This window comes from Poromitra crassiceps, assembly GCF_964638095.1.
Source record: "Poromitra crassiceps genome assembly, chromosome: 15".
NCBI classification, from domain to species: domain Eukaryota; kingdom Metazoa; phylum Chordata; class Actinopteri; order Beryciformes; family Melamphaidae; genus Poromitra; species Poromitra crassiceps.
The window spans coordinates 32,886,663-32,910,870 of NC_139634.1; the positions used below are offsets into that span (position 1 = coordinate 32,886,663).

The following is a 24,208-nucleotide window of genomic DNA, read 5'->3' on the forward strand; positions in this document are numbered from 1 at the left end:
GAGGAAGTGGACCCGGCGAGCTACAGACCCATAGCGCTACAGAATTTTGACAGAAGGTAATCACTAAAAGCTGGCTACCCGGCTAAATAAATATTTGTCATCCATCATTCACCCTGAGTGACCAGACAGGCTTTATCCCGAATAGGTTATCTTTCTTCAATGTGAGACGCCTCGTCAACACCATATACACAGATCACAGTAAGACTAATGGTGCAGCAATTCTGTCACTCGATGCACAGAAGGCGTTCGATCAGGTTAAGTGGCCTTATATGTTCGAGTCACTGCACAGATTCGGGTTTGGCGATTCATTCATATCCTGGGTAAAGCTCATATATGCCAGTCCAACATGTTCAGTCATAACCAATGGTGATAAATCAACCAGGTTTGCACTACTTCGCTCGGTCCAGCAGGGCTGCCCTCTCTCGCTGGCCCTCTTCGCTGTTCGCTCGAGCCCCTTGCCTTAAAAATATGGGGTCACCCAGGTATTGCAGGCCTGAGGGTTGGAGGTATTGAGACGCGGATCAGTTTGTACACCGACTATGTAATATTATACCTACATAACTCCGAAAAATCGCCCCCCCCCCCTGAAGGACTGGAAGTCTCCCTCTCCTCCTTCCTTTCGGGTTGTGGCTGATGGACATGGTCTCAGTTTTGCGCATGGAGAGACTCAGGTTACTGAGGACCAACTCACTGAAGTTTTCCACTATTTGGGACCTGTTTCTGTCCCACTTTGACGGGGTGACGAGTGACTCACCCGGCTGACCTTTCTCCACCTCAACATCCCAAAAACCAAAGAACTACTCTTCAGCCCCCCCAAAACACCGGACCACCCCCCCAGTCTCACCATCAACGGACAGAAGGTAGAGGTGGTGGACTCCTTCAAATACCTTGGAATCACTATAGACAATAAACTCAGTTTCAATCAGCACACTATGGACATTTACAAACGTTGCCAACAGAGACTCACAGCCATCCGCAAACTACGTCACCTCTCAGTCCAACCCCACCTTCTTCTCCTCCTGTATCGCAGCATTGTTGAACCGGTTCTCCTTTACTGCACCATCTGTTACTTCCACATGCTCACAGTCACCAATAAGAACAAACTCCTAAAAATAACACACTTAGCCAGTAAACTCATCGGTATCACCACTCCCAACCTATCTGACTGCATCACCTCATCCATATCCCGTAAAGCACGCACCATCACACATGACCCAGACCACCCACTCCACCAGCACTTCACCCTCCTCCCCTCTGGCCGTAGGTATAGACAGCCTTTGTGCAAAAAGGCCCGCTTTGGCAAAAGCTTTGTCCCAACTGCTATAAAAACTTTAAATATGTAACCCTTCTCTCCTGCTTACCATGTGATGTGCTATTGTCTTCTGCTCGGCTACTCCTATGTCTTAAGTGTTGTTCTCTGTACCCTTTTATGTCCCTAATGTTTGTGTTTCTGTACGCACCGCCTGTGAAAAAGAATTTCCTCTTTGAGGACAATAAAGCTATCTATCTATCTATCTTCATGGACCCTTTGCATGTGATCCCGTGCAAAACATCTCTCATAAGGACATGAGCACATTACGCTGCTGGTAGCCGAGTCGGTACTTTGACAATGTAGTATCTGTTTTTCCTTTTTCCTGTGTATGAGCCTGTTTTTGTTTTTATGTTTGTTGTTTTCATGTTCTGAAAACTGTCAAATAAAAAAAATATATATAAAACTAGAACGACCGCAACGCGGACTTATGCCTCCGCCATTAGTTAATTCTTGAGTCCAAATCGCCATTTGAGGCAAATTGGAAGAAATTCCGTCAAGGCGCTCCTGTGATGTTGCGTTACAGAGCTTGGAAATTGGGTGTGTGAGAGGTCACAGTGACCTTGACCTTTGACCACCAAAATGTAATCAGTTCATCCTTGAGTCGAAGTCGATGTTTGAGACAAGTTAGATTAAATTGCGTCAAGGCATTCCTGAGATATCGCGTTAACAAGCTTGAAAATGGCGTTTGAGAGCTCACCTTGACCTTTGACCTTTGACAACCAAACTCTAATCAGATAATCCTTGAGTCTAAGGTGATGTTTGAGGCAAATTTGATGAAATTCCGTCAAGGCATTCGTGAGATATCGCATTAACAACAAGCAGGAAAATGGCGTTTGAGAGGTCACAGTGACCTTGACCTTTGACCACCAAAATGTAATCAGATCATCCTTGGGCCTAAGTGAATGTTTAAGGCGAATCTGATGAAATTGTGTCAAGTTGTTCCTCAGATATTGCGTTAACAAGCTTGAAAATGGCGTTCGAGAGGTCACAGTGACCTTGACCTTTCACCTTGGACCACCAAAATCTAATCAGATCATCCTTGAGCCTAAGTGAATGTTTAAGGCGAATCTGATTAAATTTCGTCAAGTTGTTCCTCAGATATCGCGTTAACAAGCTTGAAAATGGCGTTCGAGAGGTCACAGTGACCTTGACCTTTGACCTTGGACCACCAAAATCTAATCAGATCATCCTTGAGCCTAAGTGAATGTTTAAGGCGAATCTGATGAAATTTTGTCAAGTTGTTCCTCAGATATCGCGTTAACAAGCTTGAAAATGGCGTTCGAGAGGTCACAGTGACCTTGACCTTTGACCTTGGACCACCAAAATCTAATCAGATCATCCTTGAGCCTAAGTGAATGTTTAAGGCGAATCTGATGAAATTCCGTCAAGGAGTTCCTCAGATATGGCGTTAACAAACATCCGTACGGACGGACATCCGTACGGACGGCCGTACGTACGTACGTACGGACGGACAACCCGGATCCATAATGCCTTCGGCCTGGCTTCGCCGGCGGAGGCATAAAAATCAGCTGCGCCAAGGGAGCTAGCTCTTTTGGCATAGTGGTTAGCGTGTGCGCTTTGGAAGCAGGAGGTCGGTGGTTCGAATCCCGCTCCATCCCTGGGCAAGCCCTTCACATGGGTTACTGAAAGGGCCATCAACACAACGCAGGTTACACTTGGAAGAACAGATTTTGGAGCTGCGCCGGTACAGATTGTACTTACTCATTTGTGGTGTATGCCCGCATCCATGGACAGTCAGATCAAGAGCCATTTCTGTCGGCAAATGAACAGGGAGCTCTCGGTGCAGGAAACATGGAGGGAAGGTAAACAAAATTATTAATTTTCATATACCACAGACATTCTAATGATACAAAGCTGATTGAAAATGGGCAAAGTTAAATATATCCCAGAGATATCTTACAGACAGGTAGGTTGAACACAGATTTTTATTCGTTTTTTAACAACAGTTTAATCGTCGTACAAAATAAGTTGTATTGGCATTTGGTCATCAGTCATGACTACAGTCTGAGCAGGAGTTTACGCCCCAGCTGAGGAGCTGGTGAGAGTGCAGCTCAGTCAACCTTTACTCCATCACTCTTCTCTTCCAACTACACTGATCTGAACATTTTGAAAAGCATCCTGCTGAAGGAGTCATGACGGGGATGAGAATACCGATGATGTACTTGGGTGATGTGGTGCGTCCTAGCTGGAACATGGCCCTGAAGGAGATGATGTGGTGGGTCCTAGCTGGGCTATGACCTGGGGGGGGGGGGGGGGGGTTGGGGGATCAGCGTCCTCCTTCCACGATCCGACGGAGTACGGTGCCCAGACTGCCCTTGGATATCTGCAGGGGAGTTTTCTCTTCCTTGTTCTCAATGTAGATGCTGGCCCCGTGTTCCACCAGCAGCTTGGCGGCCTCCACACGCTCTTCGTCACACGCAAGGTGCCTGGTGAGAAAAAAAAAAATAGATCTAAATAGCGGTACATACAGGGCTGGTGAATATGTTTCCTTTTTTTAGTGTCCCACTGACGATCCACAGAACCTGAGCTATTGGGAAAAAAAGGGCAATCTTCCTTTTTTCATGCAAGTTCATTGTTTGCCTTATTTCTTCCATTCCAGCCTTGTTCCTCTACAGCCTGCTACCTTGTTCCTCTACAACCTGCTACCTTGTTCCTCTTGGGTGGCTGTTAAAGGATGGCTTTACCATTAATCATCCGACTTTGTATCATTAATAATCTCGGTAATATAAGCACATGGGCAGTGATTACCTTCTCTCTCCGTTTTCCTCACGGAGATGTCCCATTTCCTCCTCTGGTAAAGCGCTCCGTTCTGATGAGTTTTACGTCACAACGGAGCTGCGGAGGTTCTGCTGGACAAGCAGAATCTGCTCCGAGGGCGGCTGTTATTGTTTATTTTTAAATGGTAAATGGCCTGCATTTATATAGCGCTTTTATCCAAAGGGCTTTACAATCAGTAGGTACATTCACCCATTCATACACCGATGGTGGCAAGCTGCCATGCAGGGTGCTGGCACACCATCAGGAGCAATTTGGGGTTCAGTATCTTGCCCAAGGACACTTCGACATGCAGAATGGAGGAGGCGGGAATCGAACCACCGACCTCTTTCATCCAAAGCGATTAGTGACGACACAGCTACAGCCGCGCACAGTATGCGCAAATCCACAGAGAATCGCATGGAGAGCCTTAACAAGCCTTAATGACTTGCAGCTGGTGGGGGCGGAGTTTCTGCAGGCAACAGCAGGATCATTTTTCTCCGTGAGGTAGCGAGAGAATGCAAAACACTGCCCATGTACTTATATTAGCGAGATTATATGCTACAAAGTGGGTTGATTAATGGTAAAGCCATCCTTTAATATACCTGGGCGGCCCACCCAAGTAAAGTCTGTGTCTGTGTGCAAAACACTGACTGGACTTTTAACTTGTCCGGTAGGGCAATTAAATTTCTCTTCCACTTGTCCTACAAGAAAAATCCTAGCCTGGGTAAACCCAGCCTCCACGTGACGTGACCTCTATCTATGTGCTATCAGTCACTATTAAAGTCGAGCCCTGTATATTATCCTTCTCTTTGCCACATAGCTACTACACTCACCGGGATTTGACGCAAGCTTGCGTGGAGGCACCCGGCAAAGATCCCCCCCCTCTCGCACCTTTCCTTTTTTAACAAATTGCACCCTGCCTATTACACGCACACACACACACACACACGCACACACACGCACACACATACAGTGGTGTGTTTCCCTCTGAGTCCTGGATGTTGGTGGAGGCGCTCTGTTCGAGAAGCAGTTGGATCAGGCGGTAGTTGCCCTTGGCAGAGGCTCTGTGTAGAGGAGTGGACTGCAGCTTGTCTGTGACGTTGGGGTCTGCACCGTTTTCCAACAGCAGCAGGGCAATCTGGAAAGGGGGAACGGAGCGCCACGTGTGTTACTGACAGTCTCAGACAAGCGGTCTACTTCGAAACTGTGGTTTCACATTTACAAATATAAATAGAAACTTTTCAGATCCTAGTCCATTTAGTATCGCAAACCATGCTACAAAGGACATGTGAAACACTGGTCAAAACGAATCCTGGCCCACGCTCAGGAAGTGAGAATGAAACCCAAGACCAGCGTCCCAGAGATGCTATAATAATCTGTATGTGTGAAACAATAATTATTTATTTAGGATAATAGTGTTTCTCAACCACTGGGCGGCCCACTGGTGGGCTTCAGAGCACCATCTAGTGGGCGGCGGAGGACCTCTCACATCAAGATATCAGAATGATAGCCTATCATATATTTGTGCAGGTTGTCCTTGGAAATGTTTTAACAGCTACCTGTACCTCAAAATGAATGACTTCCTTCTCCAAAACCAGTAACCAGAGAACTAACACCTGTGTGAACCTGTGACATCATCATCAATACCAGTATATGTAAAATATGGCATGGCTCCAATTAAATTAACTGGGAAAACATTTCTTAAAAACAAATAGTATCAATTAGGATTCCCTGAGGCTAAACTAAAATAGTTTCCGATTCAGAATTGATAACACTACTATTGGCATCTGGCTTTGGGATGGAGCTGTTAATATTCAAAAATATTAATTGATTGAACTGCCTCACAATTGAGAAGATTATAAAGGCTATCCCCAAATATTGCATAATTATATAACAATGTCATTCTACAATGCATATCATCGGTTGTTTTTTATCAGAATTAAATCAAATTCCACATCTGAGTCAAACAATTATGACTATTAAAAAAAAACGTTTCATTCGACACGACACAACCTGACCATAGCTCATGTCCTTGAACTTAAAATATACAAAATATTTTTTATAACATTATAATATAACCTTGGTGACTTATATGAAAGACAGCAATTTTATTGTTCCTGTTAAACTGGCTGCTGATTTGATCATTCAAATTATTTACTATTACATTTGAAGTTCAAGGTCACATGCATAGAATAGGGTCATGTACAGACAACTACAACATTAGCACAGTCACGTGTTCCATGCAAACAGAGAATCTCACCTCATATCTGTCTTTAGAGGCAGCGTAGTGCAGAGCGGTGCAGCCATTTTGATTGACCGAGTTCAGCTGAGCTTGTTTGGATATGAGCGATCTCACTATGTCTTCTCTGCCTGCAGACGCTGCGATGTGGAGAGGGGTCCAACAAGCCTGCAGAGTAATACATCACATGCATATTTGTCTACAACTCACTCTTACTCAGTTAAGCAACCCAGTTCAGGGAGCTGTTCACCAGGGGGCACCACAACTCAAGAGTTAATTATGTGGGTCTATATCAGTGCTGGTGCTGGATTACCATATTTTGTTGTTTGATAAATCATCTGTACATTTATAATAACTGCAGGCTATGAGCATTATTTAAGTATTAGTCAATACTGTATGCACACTAATAAGGTAGTTAGAAAGCATTGACTAGTTGTTAAGTATTTGGTGTGACCTCATCTAAAAGTGACAAGTGAGGACTATCTATCTATGCTTTAGAAAGCATTTACAAATGAGATTAAAAGGCTGGCAATACCTGAAGTACCATTCCAGACTCACAAAAGTCTCTAAAATATTTTCTCAACGCAAAAAGCAGACAACAGAAATTACTTACTAATGTGTATTAATGTAAGAACAATGCTTATAAATGATTAATTAAATATTTACTAGCATAATGCTTTACTATAAATCTTGCATGATTCGCGCTCGATTTCTAGGGTGGAGAGGAGACTCTGGAGATGATGCGCCATGGGTGCACCTTGTTTTGGTTGTGACCAAACATATCAACTCATGCCACGTCAGGATGACATCATCCTTAACACCGCTCAGTGTTTTCCAGTTGACCCTTGCCCCGCTGCCCGCTGACCTCGTCTCTGTCAGGGATTGGCTGTTTAGAGCGTGGACCTCCCTCCTCTGGGTTGACCATGACTGTTAAGCTGAGCAAAGCAGAGAGAGATCTGCGCCCAAAATCAGACAGGCGAAACTCAGCAGCGAACTTGCTTGAGTGACATCATCACTGATGACATCACAATTGCTCAAGTGGCCCCAAAACCAGACAGGCAAAACTCAGCACTCAACTGATGACATAATTGGTGACATCATCAGTGGAAAGCAGGGAAGGGATGCTGATGTCACAATGGCTCTGTGAGTGTGAAGGCCTAAAAACGCAAATTTTTGAGTCGATCGGAGCAACGGTTGACTTTGTCTCCACCCTCTGTCGATCTGGGGAGAGCCAAAGATTAGCACCATGCTTCCTCCAACACATTCGCAGTTGCAAGCTGCTTCTTTTCACCTGACAGCGGGGAGCATCACCGGTAGGATGTAGCACGTGGGAGGATCAGGCTATTCCCACCAGTTCCCTTCCGCCCCAACCAACCAGAGGAGGCGCTATGTGCAGCGACCAGGACACATACCCCCAATCCAGCTTCCCACCCAAAGACACAGCCAACCGTGCCTGTAAATGGACGCCAGACCAAGCTGGAGGTAACACGGGGGCACAAACCTGCAAGAATATCATTTTAACACCGCCGGACATACGGCTGGACGTATGAAACTGGTAGGAAGCTGTTTTAACCACTTGGTAGTACCTCACACAGGGAATGGTAACTTCATGTGACGCTGTCCCGGAGGGACGAGGAACAAATGGGGCTAGCTTACGTGCAATGCTTTCAAATGGATGGAGAACTACTGTCTGGAATATTTTAACAATTACATCATCTTGCAGATTTACTTCAACTCCCAGGTCAAGAAGAAACTCCACTATGTTGGTGTGCCCAGCAGAACAAGCCCAGTGCAGGGCGGTTCTGTGGTCCTGAAAAGACAGAAAGACGAGTATCATAACAATGAAAACCATAGACTACAATATAGGCAGTTTTTGAGAGGCAGGTGAATAAGAATAACGGTAAAGTGATAGACCAGAAATTCAAAGTCGGTGGTGGCGCATGGCATCCATTCATACCTGGTCCGTTTTGCAGGCGAGCGTCTTATCTGATAAAATGCACTGCTTTACTTTGTCAAACTGCCCTGTATAGGCAAAATTGCAGACCTCCACATTTGACACAGTACCCTCCATTGTTAGACGATAGTCGTTAGGTCAAATGAGTAATGGCAATGCTGGTCTTCTTTAGCAGTTATACACACACTGCTGTCTTGTGTTGTCAAGTTTTAAATTCGAGTCGAGCAATGACTCAGGAAATATGAATTGTACTTCCGTATTATAATGCGTCGCTTTCTTTCGCCTTCAAATTAAAAGCTCATCGGTACGGTTCACTCACTGGGTTCACAGTAGGAACCTGGTAGGAACAGGGACGAACAAGAAAACTCGTTTTATTTTGATAGGAATAATTGGTGCCCCGAGGAAGTAATACATACATCCATGACACAGACACACGCTAGCGAGTTAGCTGCTGCTAAATACAAAAAGAAGAAACATAACAGCTAACGTTAAGTAAAACACTCAGCTATCCTGGCGTAACGTTACTTCTGTGATCAATAACGATACAGCTTTGATCTAAATACTCATGGCGGCTAACCTTACAGTGGTAAGTTTCTGACTTTTTACTTCGATGCTCATGTGAAGTAGCTAACGTTAAGCTAAGCTAACGTTTAGCTTAGCCTGCGAGGGCTGACTTTAGCATGTTTTCGCAGTATTTTACACAATAGCTTTAATAGACAGTCTATGATAATAACCGATAACGTGTTCAATTGTGTTAGCTTTGCTTTTATGATAATGCTCCCTGTAACACGTGATCATTGATAATTGATTTTCACACTAGGATTTCAGGACCCATGTCGACCAGTCATGCAGGTATGCAGAAGAATTTGTCAACATTTATTATGACTGCGTGGATAAGAAAAGGAGGGTAAGTGACTGTCTTGTTTTGTTTCTTTGAACCATAAAATGTGATCTGAACGTATTCTGTTAGTTCCCATGAGTAATTTTTAATTCTGTGTTTGTGTACAGTATCTAAGTTATCTTGCTTCATTTTTGTCTCAGACCCTAACCCGACTCTACCTGGACAAGGCGACCCTGGTGTGGAATGGAAATCCCATGTCGGGACTGGATGCTCTTGGAGATTTTTTCGATTCCCTTCCATCGAGCGAGTTCCAGGTTCAAACACTGGACTGTCAGCCAGTCCACGGTGAGACCTAAACTCAAGCATCATCTGATTTTAAAGATGTCCTTCTGGTTCTCAGATGAATCCAGGGATGCAATGTAGTCACCTTTCTGTGACAGTCACCTCACCTTTTTCATCCCAAAATAGGATATACCGGTAGTGTGTTTTGTGTCTGCCCCAGCATGAGATTGGATCCCTGTGAATCTGAGGAAAGTGGGGATTAGAGTGAAAGTATTATGGATTTGAGTTGACTTGAGATTCATGAATATTTGTTCACTTGGTGCTGTGTGTTTAGAAAAGTGGTCATTCATGAATTCCATGAAATTCCACTTCTAAGAGAGGTTGTCCTGACTTGCTAAACATTAGCCTACAAATCCAACTATATGAATCAAAATACACATCAAATACATTCAATTATAATGTATGTATTATTACATGTTATGCATCAAAATACCACCTCAAAGGTTCCTTTATCATTTTATGATATTGTTCCGTATAACGTGTTCATAACTCCCTGAAAAAATCTGAGTCCGTTTCAAATCTGTTCCCCACCCACCACAATTATCCAGTTGAACTGGAATTGATGAGTTCATTTCATTACATTACATTACGTCATTTGGCAGACGCTTTTATCCAAAGCGACTTACAATAACACATTTTTGTCAGCAATAGAGCAATCAACTATGGAGCACAGTCTATTATGACAACTACAACTTCTGAAGGAACAGTGGTACAAGTTTAGTTTAGGTTAGAAGTTGTTGTTTTTTTGTTTTTTTTTAGAAAGAGAGAGAAAGAAGTTAGATCAAGAAGGGCCCAGATGGAGCCTGAAAAGGTGTGTCTTTAGTCTTTTCCGAAAGATCGGCAGTGATTCAGCTGTCCTGACCGAAGGTGGAAGCTCGTTCCACCATTGAGGTGCCAGGGACGAGAAGAGTCGAGATCGGGATGAGCGACTTTTGAGCCCCCGTAGCGAAGGAGGGGCGAGGCGACCTGCACTGGTGGAGGAGCGAAGGGAGCGCTGAGAGGTTTGGAACCTGACCATAGATTGCAGGTACAGGGGAGCTGACTGGTGTACTGCCCTGTAGGCCAGTACCAGTGTCTTGAATTTGACAGCAACCCTGATGCTTGTTGTATGTCCCTCTGGATTTCATTTAACCATCAGTTTCAACACCTGAAATGTAAGATGTATTTTTAATTTTGATGCATTTTGAGACGGGCAATGATGGCATGGAGTTTAGATAAGTGGGCTTGTTCCTGGAAGGTTCCCAACTTGTTAGGAAAATGTGGGTGTGGAAAGTAAAGGATTAACCCCCTATCTCCCATCCCCGCTTCCACAACTGTGTTGAGTTCAGCCCCGACAACACATAGCAAACCATTTATTTAAACGGAAACGGCGGTGTGCTGCAAGCATTGCACCTAGTATCTTTTGGATACACTGTGGTTCAAGATTCAAGATTTTTTATTGTCACTCCGTAGTACAAGTATCACGTGTGAAATTCTTGTGCTGTAGGCTCCGTTACAACATAGTGCAAAAAAGAAAAGATAAATAAATAAAAACAAGAGGCAACAAGCAATAAAGCAGTAAGACACGCCACAGACAGTGGCGTATTCACTGCCCATATGTGCAAATGGCATGAACATACTTTAAACATAATTAAACATAACATTCTGTTAGGTGCAAATAGCATATACCTAATTAAACATACTATTGAACATTAGTCATACGTGATGGTAGCAGGCTAGCAGCTGCAATGCGGTACAGTACAGCTACTACACTATTTGTATATGTTAAGGAGTCTCGTGGCCTGTGAGAAGAAACTGTCCCTCAAGCGATTTGTGCGTGCTCTTGGGACCCTGTATCTCCTCCCTGAGGGTAGCAGGGAGAACAGACTGTTGTGGGGATGGTTTGTGTCTTTGATGATCTTCAGGGACCTCCTGAGGCACCGCTGGTTGTACAGATCTTGCAGTTCTGGCAGCTCACATCCTGTTACGTGCTGGGCCGCGCGCCTCACCCTTCTTAGCGCCCTGCGGTCCATGGTGGTGCAGTCCCCGTACCAGGTGGTGAAGCAGCCAGTCAGCAGACTTTCAATGGTGCCTCTGTAGTCCCTGAGGATTTTTGGCCTTAGCCCGAATTTCTTCAGGCGCCTGAGTCCGTGTAGTCGCTGTTGGGCCTTTTTGACAACAGTGGCGGTGTGGTTGGCCCATGTCAGGTCCTGGTGGGTATTGACTCCCAGGTACTTGAAGCTGTCCACCCTTTCCACCATTGTGCCGTTGATGGTGATTGGGACACTGGCACACTGCCTCTTTAAACGGGAGGGGTTCATATACACCTGGCTGCTGAGTACACCTCTGACACACCTACCAAACGAGAGACAACATACCTCACAGCCTGTTGCACACCATTTTGTGGAAACATGATGTTCGACTCCGAAGCCGCAGCACATCACGTTGCAGATTGAACAAAACACAGCCCTGCTGTTAAGGTGCCCTTGAGCAAGGCACTTAACCACAAACTTGGGCGGCTCCTCTGGGCAAATGTGTAACCTGGTTGTGAAGAGGGGGCGTTGCTGTAAAAGGGCACGCATGCTTAATTTTCCCAAAACACGGTTAAAAGAGACCCACCAGATCGTGTTTACAACTGAAATAGAAATGTCTAGCACAGTGGTAGTCAACACGGTGCCCGCGGGCACCTGGTCGCCCGCGGGGTGGCGCTGTGGCGCCCGCAGGCCACGTTCAGAAAAATGTAAAAAAAATTACCGTACACAAACAAGACAAAACAGACAAACAGGCTCAGACACAGGGGAAAGAAAGGAAAAACAAAACAAAAAAATATAATCAGAAAGATTATTTTTTATTTGTTTTTCTCCTCCCTTCCCACAATAACACACAAATGTAGAAAATAATTGGTTTAACAATGCATACGTTTTAAAAACGTTTGTCTGTGTAATTTATTGTCTGTGTATAATTAATTATTGATTAACTATTTTGATCCACCTGGGCTTGGGTCAAAGTTTAGTTTTACGTTACGTCACTACGTCATTCACTCTGCGACAGTGCGACTGCCAGCTGCCAATGATTATATCAGTCGGCTAAGCTAAATGATGGAAAGCAAGAACAATGGCAGAAAAGCGAAAGAAAAAACATTACCAATTTCAAGAGGAGTGGGAGGAAGAGTTCTTCTTCACAACAGTGAAAGAAAAGAGTGTATGTCTCGATTAAATGCATAATACTCATTATTTAAAGGTAAATCGAGCAAATTTCAACAGGTAGCCCCCCACATGACTCTCTACCCTTCAGGTAGCCCTCGACCTCAAAAAAGGTTGGTGACCCCTGGTCTAGCATAACCATACTAATCCAGCATCGATCTCTCTCTCCTCATTCACAGAACAAGCAACCCAAGGCCAGACTACACTGCTTGTGGTGACAGGTGGAATAGTCAAGTTTGAGGGGAACAAGCAGCGTTTCTTCAACCAGAACTTTCTATTAACGGCTCAGCCGTCACCCAACAGTGAGCAGCCCGTTTGGAAGATTGCCAGTGACTGTTTCCGTTTCCAGGACTGGAATAACTGAGGCTCTCCTGACTTTTGTTCCCCCCGCCCCCCTCCAGTATCAATTACTAATGTTGACTATGTAAATTAAGTTTGTTTCTACATTGTTTTGTAATAAAATGAAAATGTCAGACGGCACTGAATACAAAATACATTTATTCACGACAAATGTTGCACAAAACATGTGATCCTAATGATAGAATAAATAGAACAGTATTACCAATCAGTATCAACAACTCAATGGAAAGTGTCACTGTCAAAGTACATGTTCTTAGTTTTAATGAAGCATATTCATTAACAAGACAACACTTGGAAAATACATAACATTCTAATATTGAAATGTACAGATCTTGCCTTAGAACCTTTTGAGACCAAATTGTACATTAACCTGTTTTGAGGTAAACTATACATAATTTTACAGTATGCCAGTTATGATCCACTAATGGCTAACAAAAAAAAAAAATCTAATAGCTTAGCTTGGCATGCTTGCTATTTAATAAATAAGGTGCAGACAAGGATTTAACCGAAGTGCTTTCTATATAAATAGTCCACTTCCTGACAAATTTACTCATATTAAAGCATTTGCTATTCTAATCTTCCTGAGTCATGTGAAGGTTTACACATTTAATCTGACAGTCTCAATGGATTAAGACACAAAACAAAAATAAAAGTACAAAATAAAGCAACATCATGGTTGGCCAGGAGGAGAACATAACTGGATAGCAGAGAGAGACATAAGCAGATCTGACTATGGGGCAGCACTTGTTTAGTCAATTCCAAGCTCTAACCCACAGCATGGCGGCATCTCCCTGGGTGGGGTTATTTTCCCTAAAGCACCGGGTAAACATTACATGGCAGTTGAGCCAGTCGTGTTAACAAACACACCATTTGCCTTGACCCCGGTGCCACCTACCTCTGCACAAGTACTGCAGACTGAAGGCACAATACCATCACTACTCCAAAGAGCAACAGAAGCCTCCTATTCAAGCCATAGTGATTATAATTAATATTTCAATGTAACCCAGTAACAACAATGCAGTAACATGTAGAATACACTGATACTTGAAATATATCGGTGAGAAAAAACTGGTACAAAGATTTAAGTGGATGGCAGTTGAGCGCTGTTATGGTCTCAGACCCTTTTCACAGAATAAGAAGTGGATCTCTTGACAATCAAACTCATATATTTCTAAGGACAAGAATGAACAGCAGCACAGTTTAGGCAACGACTATCTACAGCTTCAGCTTTTGTGTTCAAGTCATTCTCATTTGTACACTGCTCGGGGTACACAAACCTCTTAGAAATCCAAACAGGTACGTGAAACTTTATTTACAGATCCAAATGGGGTGGAGTGGTCATGGAGAGCTTTAGGGCGACATTGTTGGGAGTTATTTGCCACCGTACATTCTCTCTATGTGGTGGCGATAGTGGTTCCTCAGCTCCTTCCTCTTCAGCTTGAAAGCATCTGTGACCAGGCCCGTCTCGGGGGTCCACGGCTCTGGGCTCAGGTGCACCTTCATGGGGATCTCAAACCGTTGGAGTTTAACTAGATGAATGAGATGGAAGGGAAAGAAGGATGTGTCACATTACAATGAATTACTTTGCCCATCTCCCGAGTACATATTAGTATATTATAAACGGAGACCTCTACATCACAGAGGTCAAGATCATCAATACAGCCATATCACAATGTCATGAGAAGACAGGGGTCAACTCTTACTGGTAGCGGCGAACTGCTTGATCTCCTTCAAAACCTCTCTTTCCATGTCAGGGTGAGTACAGATCTCCTCCCATGCTCCTGCTACGCCTCTCTGCTTGGCCAGCTCCATCATCTTCTTTTGGTTGGGCACCACAAAGCTGATCACGTAGTTCTGCTCACTGCAGACATGAAACAGTGTCGATTATATTCCAAAGTATGGTTAAAAGTAAAATGTAAAGTCCATAGTTGAAGGATGTGGACAAGTTTCAGCAAGTCAGATTGACATCATCTGATGCACAGGAGTGGCAAGAGCCTAAAGGTTTGAGAAGGACTTGGGACTTGTGAGCTGATGAAGTCAATGAGAAAACACCTTTCCAACTACAGTCATGGTTGCCTTGAGTGATGTCTTGCCATAAGCTAAGAAAATACTGAGCGTGTGTACTCAGTCGGCTTTCCTCAGACAAATAAAAGTGACGTACCTGTTTGCATACGCGCAGATATTATCTATAAGGGCACAGTTCTTCAAAGCAGACTCCACTTTCCCCAGGGACACGTACTCCCCAGCTTGCAGCTTCACCAAGTCTTTCTTACGGTCTAAATGAGAGAGCGAGAGAGAGAGATAAATCATTCATTACAGCGCAACATAATCAAGTAAAAATGTGTTCTCTGTCAGGAGTAAAGCCACATTCAGGACAGAGAAGTGCTATGAAATTAACGTTGAACAGCGTGCCTTTCATAAGCGCCATCAGCTGACTGTCATGAGTCAAAAAGCACGTTGAAGTGTGGTCAAAATGACCAACGACACATACCCACTATTTGTAGGCAGCCGTCAGGGTGGATCTCCCCTACGTCTCCGGTGCAAAACCACCGCTGACCGTTCTCATCCACAAAGAAGTCCTGGTCGTTCCTCTCGCTCCTGTAGTAACCCATGGTTACGTTGGGACCGCCGATCAGGATCTCCCCTCTTGGGTGAGGCTCGTCCTTAGTGGTGTAGCCACCTGAAAAGACGTGGGTAAAGTGAGGGGGGTAAGCAAACATCAACTCACCACCCCTGGAATGAAGAAATGCTTTTTATTCTGCGTCGAAAGTACAGTATATTTGTCACGACACGTTTGGTCTGCCGTACCTTCAAGCCAGTCCCTGAGTCTGACCTCGCAGCAAATGAGAGGACCTCCAACACGACCGGTGCTGATGTCCGCGACTGTAGATGATTAACAGAAAGGACCTTCGTAAGTTACGGACAATGTTATTAATTTCCCGCCTTTTACACTCTCTCCCGTTCCCCTCATTCTCGACTTTCTCTCACCTTCTGTGATGGTGCCTGCTCCACAGGTCTCCGTCAGGCCGTAGCCTTGGCCCACAGGACAGCAGAAGCACACATTCATGAACCTCTGAGTGGCCGAGGACAGCGGCGCCCCTCCTGACAGCATCATCCTCACGCGTCCTCCCAGCAGGCCCCGCACCTTCTGGAACAGCAGCCTGCAGAGACAGCCGGGGAGATGCATGAGCGAGAACGCCCCCAAAACCTGCTCCCATCATTATTCAATACCAATGAATATGGTGGAGTTTAAAGTCGAGCTGAACCCAAAAATGACTTTTCTTTTCTTTTAGTTCAAATACCTGGGTATGCAGTGCACCTATTTAATAATGTATGCAAACAAAATCACAACAATCTAATTTCTTTAGTTTTTCACACTTTTTCACATCAAAAGTTCATTTTTCAAGATTTCATTGATAACAGTAATGTACAGTTTGCCAACGTCACCTAGTACTATCAAATCTCTACCCCATATCAACCAATCATATCACGACATGCAGCTGTCAATCAAATCTTCATTTCTGGATAATTTTCTCTTCCAAATGAAGTAGAAAATGGCACCTAGTGCCTGTCATCTGGCAGAATTCCTATCCCATAAACTAACTACTAACTTGGCCAATTGTTAGAAACATGAACAAAAAACAAAAACTATAATCTCTAAGAATGCAAAGAAATGTAACTGGCTCGTTAAAACGCGCATTCCAGGGATATCGTATTTACAGCAGCGATAATGGCGCGCGCATCCGAGAGCCTGGTCGTCAGGGGTCGCACTTCGGAGATTCCAGGCCGACGTGCTGCACTCTCCGCTCGGCAACACGATGGCAGCTGGCTGCCTGCGGCTCGCTGAGCTCCACTCCTCCCGTCAAAAGGCTCTTCCCGAGGGGAGCGCCACAACACACTGAATCCCACTCGATTTGGAGGCGGAACACGCCAGGATTGGCCAAAGCCCAATCCAGTCCCCAGAATTGTCAAATAAAATCATCGACATGATACTATGACCCGCCTCTCAACCTGTCATCTACAGACAAACTATGTTTTCAGTCTGAAACGGACTCATTATGCACGTGACGAACGGGTTCAGTTCGACTTTAAGTAGAACAACGCAACTGCATTGGCAAAGAGGGCACAAGAGGGAGTGAGAAGAGCAAGTTCTTAGTTCTTACGCATTGCAGAGCGGTGCGTCATAGCCCCTCTTGATCTGCTCCAGTTTATAGTTGTAGCCCAATGTAAACAGTGTCTTCTGGATGTAACTCATTTCCTGCACTTTGCTCATCACGTTCTTGTGAATGCGATCCATGATTTCCTTTTCAGGAGAGAGAGAGAAGAAAAAAACAATTGCATGGATCTATACAATGACTAAGGGCAGGGCATAGGTAGAAGAGAGTAAACAGAGGTACTGTATGTGGGAGAGCCAGAGGAAGTGGAGGAGTGAATGACGAACAGAAGACAGGACTGAGTAATGATGGACTCCTACCGGCACGGATGCCATCAGCGTGGGTTTGAGCACAGAGCTGTCTCCTTTACTTCCTTTCTTTATCTTGGTGGACTAAAGGGAACAGGAGAAGAAGAAGAAAAACAGTTGAAGACAATCATCAAACTGTAACTCAGATTAGGCTAATAAAGGAATGCAAGCATATAGATTGACATAAATGATGTAAACTACATCAGACTAATGGGACGGGTGTTACCTGGTCCGACAGTGTCTGAGGAGAGGAGTAGCCGATCCGACAGCCATATGCCACACAGGAGATCTCTGCTGTCATTTCCAGAACATGAGCCAGGGGCAGATAGGCTATGTAGGTATCGTTGGGCCTGCCAGAACACAGTAAAAGTAATAATTTAGTAAGTAAATTTTGAAATCAATAAATCAATAAGTATTGATATGTCTGGTTATCTAGGGCAGAGCCTTTGTATGTGGGGCAGGACACAACACAACTACAAACGGTTGAAGAGAAACCCTCGTGTACACACTAAATTCTATACACAGTCCACCAATACTGATATTTACCCTAGCCCAGGAATGCGTTCACACTGGCCCGTCATCCCAGCAATCAGGTTACTGTGGACGATCATGACTCCTTTGGGTCTGCCTGTCGAGCCGCTGGTATACATGACCACAGCCAGATCCGAGGGCTGCGGCTTCACGATCACCCCGCCCACTGGAAGACAACACAGTTGCTCGTTTACCAGCTGCCCTCCTGATGCAAACCACACTCAAGTTTCCTGCAGCTTATATATGATACTGCACAACAAGAATATTCAAGTAGAACGCAGTGGAAGAAGTTAGTGAATATAGTGAATCAATATAATCATGTGAACAGATACACAAGAGGCAGGATAAAAGCAACCGTGGTCATATTAAGAAGGAGCAATACGTACCATTTTCAGGCCGCGCTCCCAGTTCTTGTACAGCCTGCATGCTGTGGATGGCGAGTCCTGCCGGGTAGCCTTCTGTGCTCACCTTCTTCTGGTCGACGTAGATCACATGCTTCAGTTTTGGGATCTGTGGAAGCACGCTCTGGACAGAGAAGAAGAGGACAGGACTGCTATCACAAGACAGACATTGCATGTTGGCCTTTTACACATCAGAGGGTTTTGCTGTCTCAGTGTACAGACACATCGTACAGGGTATCTTTATATCAGGTGGCAGAATGACCTAGCAGCGAGAGAATACATCCATTGAAAACAAGCCTCTGCCAGGCTCAAGATACTGAACCCCTACCAGCTTGAGTGCCCTCATTGTTTGTGAAACTCCTCAGGTTCTGTCCCTGGTGGTTCGCTTCCAAACTTTTGTTCCTAATCTCATGGGTAGCCTACTTTAGAAATGGCTTCTTCAGTTCATAGCCTGCTTATGGACCCAGAACCAGCTAGCTACGGTCAACTCTTATTTAATACGCCTACTGCGGGTTCTCTGTACAATGCAATCACCCTAAAGCTAAGCTACACTTCATTTCATAACCTGGTACTTCACAAACAAGTTTGTGTCGAATTGTTTGTGAAAAATTCAAGTCAGTACTTGACTGTGCAAAATACAAAACTTCATAGAGACGTTATCAAATTATTCAAAACACCTTGTTGCTAAACGGCTAACAGCTTCCATATTGCTGGTAGCAGCTATCATTTTAAGATCATATTCAGGAGGTGGAGCCTCAGTTCCAAACTGCCATATTGCTGCTAGCAGCTAGTTTTGAGATATTATCGTTTTCAGATAAGATATTATACTAGACAATGGAAGCACATTACCTAATTTCCCTGATGAAGGCCATGTCAGGCCGAAACATATTGGCTTTTTAATTTTGTTCAGCAATTAACTAAGCCTTTAATTAAAGCTTTTTCTTTCATTCTGGAAGAGTGCCTTGGATCTGCATTTTTTTTAAAGTCTTAACATATTTAAAAAGTGTGTGTAATGTATCCAGATTGTGTTTGAGGCTTATGAAGTTTTTAATTATATGTCATGACAATAAATTGTTCCATCTTTAACCATACCAGCTTGAACATTTAACTATACTGTAACATAGAGGACTATTCGTTCAGTAACGAATTTCCAATTCAAATAAGTCTAAATAGATGCTGGAGTCCACTCCTCTAGAGTTATTTGCATAATTGTACACCTACTCATGCACCAGCAGAGGCTTGCAAGAGGCCGAGGCAATCTGTATGTGCTTAGTTTATTGCACTAGACGAGAATCATGTATCTGACAAATTTGATTTAATGAAATGAAATGTTCTTTAGGCCCAAATTATCAGCTCATCGTGATTTTCAGGGCTGCCTATATTGGAATGGTTGTGGTGAGGTGCTGTAAGGATAACACTTTTAAGCTGGAGGGCGTATTCGCTTACTTTCAGTTTTGTCTCGAGCAGTTCCATGCTGGTAATGAGATGTGTGACTCCAGTCTCATTCAGACCAAAAGCAACGGCCTCCTCTCCTAGCGTGGCGTAGAACGTCACCACTGTGGAGAACAAGACAAACCCGTCAGGCTGTGAACACAGAACAACATCAAGCTAGCACGATTCCCACTTTAGCCACATTGCATAACGTCCTCACATGGGAAGTTGTGTTTGAAGCAGGCCTGGGCGGCGATCATCCACTCTGCTCTGGTCTCGCAGAAGATGGCGACGGTGCTTTTCGGCTGCTGCCCGAGGGCTGCGAGTCCGCTGCCGAACTGACTGACCATGGAGTCCACTTCCTGGTAGGACAGCCACTGATACTTCCCCAAGATCAGCTAGCAGGAGGAAGAGCCAGATGCTACATTAGAGCTTCTAGTAGGGGTGTCACGATACACTAATTTCACGATACGATACACGATATTGGGTTCACGATAACGATACGATATTTTAACAATATTCTTTATAACAAAAGTAAATCATTTTTATGTATTTACAGTATTTATCATTTATTTAACCATGCGAGTCCCGTTGAAATCGAAACCTCTTTTCAAGGGAGCCCTGGGAAAATACTGGAAAAATAGTCTTTCATTTGAAATACACAAAATACAAAACAAATGCTGTTTTTGGAAATTGTTATTATAATAACTATAAAACAACATGGAAGATAATGCTTCTCTTGCAATAGAATGTGTCACACTGTCACAAACTAAATGTTTGTTGCATGGTGAAAGAAAAATAAAGTATACAATCTATTTCTTAAATAACTCATGCTCAATGGTCCCTAGACTTATGTAATCTTATGTACCCCTTGAGCTGTTTTGCCATGCCAGCCCAGTAGTAGTCTACCCCCTCACTCATGCGTGTTGATTCTGCTAAATTTGTTCTATTATTATTCAGGAGCAAAAAAAAATTTTTTTTTTTTTTTTACATCATTTTTTTCTGGCGATACACATATCGTGACGTTTCGATATCGCAATATATCGCGCGACGAAATATCGTGACACCCCTACCTTCTACATCTTTATTCTCACAAATCATCCATAAATCCTCGTCTCATAAAGTGAAGCATGCGCGGCATACGCACCTTTTTGAATACTTTACCGCTGAGTTGTTTCTCGTTCTCTTCGCTCAGGACATCTCTGGTGCCGAGGCAGTCTAATTGTCCGAAGCGTTGCACAGCGTGCTCAAACAGCTTATCCAGCGTGTCCTTCCCAGGGAAGTCCTCCCTGGCCAGAGAGTCAAAGTGGTCTACGCAGCGGTAGGGCCCCTCGGCACGGCCCGATGTGCAACGGCCCTTGATCCGCTTGGACCGGGCCGTCTTCTGCCCGGCATCGGTGATGTAGTACCAGGGAAGGAAGGACAGGACGGAGTACAGCCATACCAGGAGGTGGAGTGGAAGGAGGAGTAGGGAGTGGAGGGTAGAGTCTGACCGGACACCCATATTGTTCACTGGAGGGGCTTGTGAGGAAGGGAACCGGTGAGGTGAGGTGGTTAGTGGTCACTGGTCACACGAGCTTTGGAGGGATGGTCTTTGTGGGATGTTTGGAGTGCGTGAGGAGACACGCGACGAAGAGAAGAGAAAAGCCCTCAGCATAGAAGACTCCAAAGAGCTATATCTGCCGTTAAAAGCTGGGGTGTAAATACCCAGTCCACTGGTCCTTCAAATGTCACACACCTAGAGTTGGAACAAAACATAAAAAGGAAAGCTGCGTCAGAGAAAAGCTTGCTCGTCACCCAATACGTTTCACAGATGCTGACAGACAGTATTTGATCTATCTGAGGAGAACATCAGTCACATGCTGTGCTGAGGGGGAAGTGGTAATGCTTTAACTAGGTCTAGTGGCACAATCTCCTCAAAAGTCGAACACAGACAAAACATAGAATTGTGAAGTAAGCCAATTACAAAGATCATCTCATAAATCCACAGTTCTATCCATTTCACAAAGTCATCTAAACCATGATTCCTCTTGAATGCAGGACTATGATAATATTCGAGCAAAGAACTCTACTCAGTATTCAGCCGTACCGTGACCGACAGACTCACCTCCTCTCTCTGTAAACCACATCCCCTTTGTGTGTCTCAATCCTCAACACGGCATTATATGCCAGGCTGCCAAGGGCGTGTCTCAACAATGCAAATGAATACCTTCCCTGTGTTGTTCAGTAAAAACATGAAAAAGCACCTACCTGCGTCAGCATTTCGATAATAAAGACCAGAGTATTAAAGAGGTCTGGGAAGGATGCTATCAGGAGAGTTGAGACACAGCCCCATTGACTACACTAGCCACTAGCCAATGACCAAAGCCCTTTCAGTTAGACTGGAGAGGATGGAGCCATGGACAACCAATGACATCACTGTTGAGGCTCACCCCACTCGGTGGTTAGGGACAGGCCACTCCAGGTCAAGCTCAATCTGGTAATGACACCGCAGAGCAGGCTGATTCCAGCAGTGATAACTGACTAAAACAAGGGAGCAAGTGAGCCCCCGCACAGCGGCCGAGCTGCGTATGCAAGCTGCAGGGCCAGCTCGGCGAGCTGCAGGGCGGGCGAGATGCCTAGTTTTGTTAAAGCACCAATAAGTATACAATTGAACATTTAGCCCACTTGGTAGAAAACAGATATATATTGTGCATCACCCTTCAGTCTAAAAATATCGAGATGACTTTTGGTCCACATCTCCCAGCCCTACTGTGGAACTCAAGATGTGACTCATGAGAAAAATCACCTATTTGTAATAGGCTCTGACGGGCATCTACCTAGACCGCTACATCATTGTGTATTGTGTCATTTACAACGGGGTTGGTGCAAGATCTGAGTAACAACTCAACAGCTTAGGGAAAAAATGACCCTACCTAACATGAACAACTCTTTCCAGGCGAACAACTCCAGTCTACATCATAAATGTCTTTGCCTTCAATGGGCATTTTCTGGATGAAAGTGAGGAAAGAAGGGGATGCTGACTCCAAAACATACCCATTCCTGTTAAATCAGACTGGATATATTGGTCCACAAACTTGTCTCCATTTTCAGCAGCGCAGAGGGGAGGCTGTCAAGATAAGCTACCATTTCAGAGACAATGAAGAAGCTCTGAAAAGCAATGTTTAATCTAATCACATTCAAGATTAGATTGTCGTGCTATGGGCCTTGAATGAATAGTATAGGATAATTCAAATAATTTGATTTGAAAAACATGAAAAATGCCCAGCCCAAAAGCTTGTAATGGAAATAATACGCTTTAGCTTGATGTGTGAGACTCAGTATAACGTGAGACTTGTGGTGGTTAGTCGAATCATCATGTCTGTGGAAACACCATGGGCAACACAAGGCAGACATTTGGGATAAATATACCAATTAAAATTAATATTAAACACCAGGGAGTGACCATTTAAATCAAGTTAAGACTTGTTTGGCCCCCCTTTTTTTAACTAGTCTGAGATTTGTTCGATTTTAAGATAAACTGGCCCTGGCTAACGAAAAATAATAAAAATAGCATTACACAAACCAAGAAAATACGAATTTAATGGCAGAACGTCTTCTGTGAGAGTAAGATGCCCTTTGAGGCGAATCTAACCTTGATAAAAACACGTGGCAAAAGCAGATGCCAGGCAGGAGCGGGATGACATGAGAAAAGATGACAAAGCAGCCACACGTTGCCTGTATCCTTTGCTTTGCTTTGGCTTTGGGCAATCCTTGGCAAGTTGATTACTGAGGACGTAAGACCATTTCTTTATGACCGTACAAATTACCCCAAACCCACATCTACGAACGGATAACGGTAGTAATAAGATTACGGTAAACGGCTAGCGGGTGATACCCTGCTTAAACCAGCCGGCTTGTCACTCCTTACCTTCAGCAGACAGCAGCAGCAGCAACAAACCCGGTCAGCCGATGTCTCCGCTGCCAAGAGGAAAGTGACCGATAGTTACCTTTTCTCACGCACTAGAAACCCGGAACTTCTACGTCATCTGATTCCATATTTCTGGACCAATGAGCAGTCGAAGCAGGCTTCCCTCTTTGTTATTTTTTTTTCTTCGTCGCCTCAGGTTCACTGGAAGACAATTTTACAGGAAGTGACGCATCTTTGTTTGTATGTCTGGAGAAAATGAGTAATACACAGAAAAGGGAGGAAAAACGAAATATTAGTAATCATTGCAATAATTGACTGGAAAAACGCACACACTGACGTCGTTTTCATTTCCTGCGGTGTCTTTTAATTTCCTGGGGTATCTTTGCTGTTAGTGCTATCCTAAAATATAGGAATTCTCATTCGTAGGGAAAAGTCACCTGGAAACAAATGTTTAACTTAATTTGT

At 44.2% G+C, this 24,208-nt stretch overlaps 3 protein-coding genes across 3 annotated transcripts; 1 reads left to right on the forward strand and 2 right to left on the reverse strand.

Moving 5' to 3' along the window:
* Nucleotides 1–3,487: 3,487 nt before the first annotated feature.
* On the reverse strand, nucleotides 3,488–8,496 carry LOC310790278 (uncharacterized protein). Its single transcript, XM_083651948.1, has 5 exons — nucleotides 8,287–8,496; nucleotides 8,041–8,139; nucleotides 6,351–6,497; nucleotides 5,062–5,228; nucleotides 3,488–3,759 (listed from the first exon to the last, which is right to left on the reverse strand). Exons 1-5 carry the CDS (start codon nucleotides 8,398–8,400, stop codon nucleotides 3,600–3,602), a joined length of 687 nt encoding a protein of 228 aa, XP_083508074.1. The 5' UTR covers nucleotides 8,401–8,496; the 3' UTR covers nucleotides 3,488–3,599.
* A 217-nt stretch (nucleotides 8,497–8,713) lies between these two features.
* nxt2 (nuclear transport factor 2-like export factor 2) lies at nucleotides 8,714–13,116 on the forward strand. Its single transcript, XM_083651658.1, has 4 exons — nucleotides 8,714–8,869; nucleotides 9,104–9,190; nucleotides 9,325–9,469; nucleotides 12,828–13,116. The coding sequence occupies exons 1-4, from the start codon at nucleotides 8,849–8,851 to the stop codon at nucleotides 13,010–13,012; spliced, it is 438 nt and encodes a 145-aa protein (XP_083507784.1). The 5' UTR covers nucleotides 8,714–8,848; the 3' UTR covers nucleotides 13,013–13,116.
* A 70-nt stretch (nucleotides 13,117–13,186) lies between these two features.
* On the reverse strand, nucleotides 13,187–23,795 carry acsl4a (acyl-CoA synthetase long chain family member 4a). Its single transcript, XM_083651961.1, has 15 exons — nucleotides 23,744–23,795; nucleotides 20,981–21,571; nucleotides 20,054–20,231; nucleotides 19,849–19,958; nucleotides 18,388–18,526; nucleotides 18,017–18,167; nucleotides 17,697–17,820; nucleotides 17,483–17,554; nucleotides 17,172–17,311; nucleotides 15,997–16,169; nucleotides 15,817–15,891; nucleotides 15,500–15,688; nucleotides 15,170–15,284; nucleotides 14,712–14,869; nucleotides 13,187–14,537 (listed from the first exon to the last, which is right to left on the reverse strand). The coding sequence occupies exons 2-15, from the start codon at nucleotides 21,335–21,337 to the stop codon at nucleotides 14,380–14,382; spliced, it is 2,139 nt and encodes a 712-aa protein (XP_083508087.1). The 5' UTR covers nucleotides 21,338–21,571; nucleotides 23,744–23,795; the 3' UTR covers nucleotides 13,187–14,379.
* Between the last annotated feature and the right edge of the window lie 413 nt (nucleotides 23,796–24,208).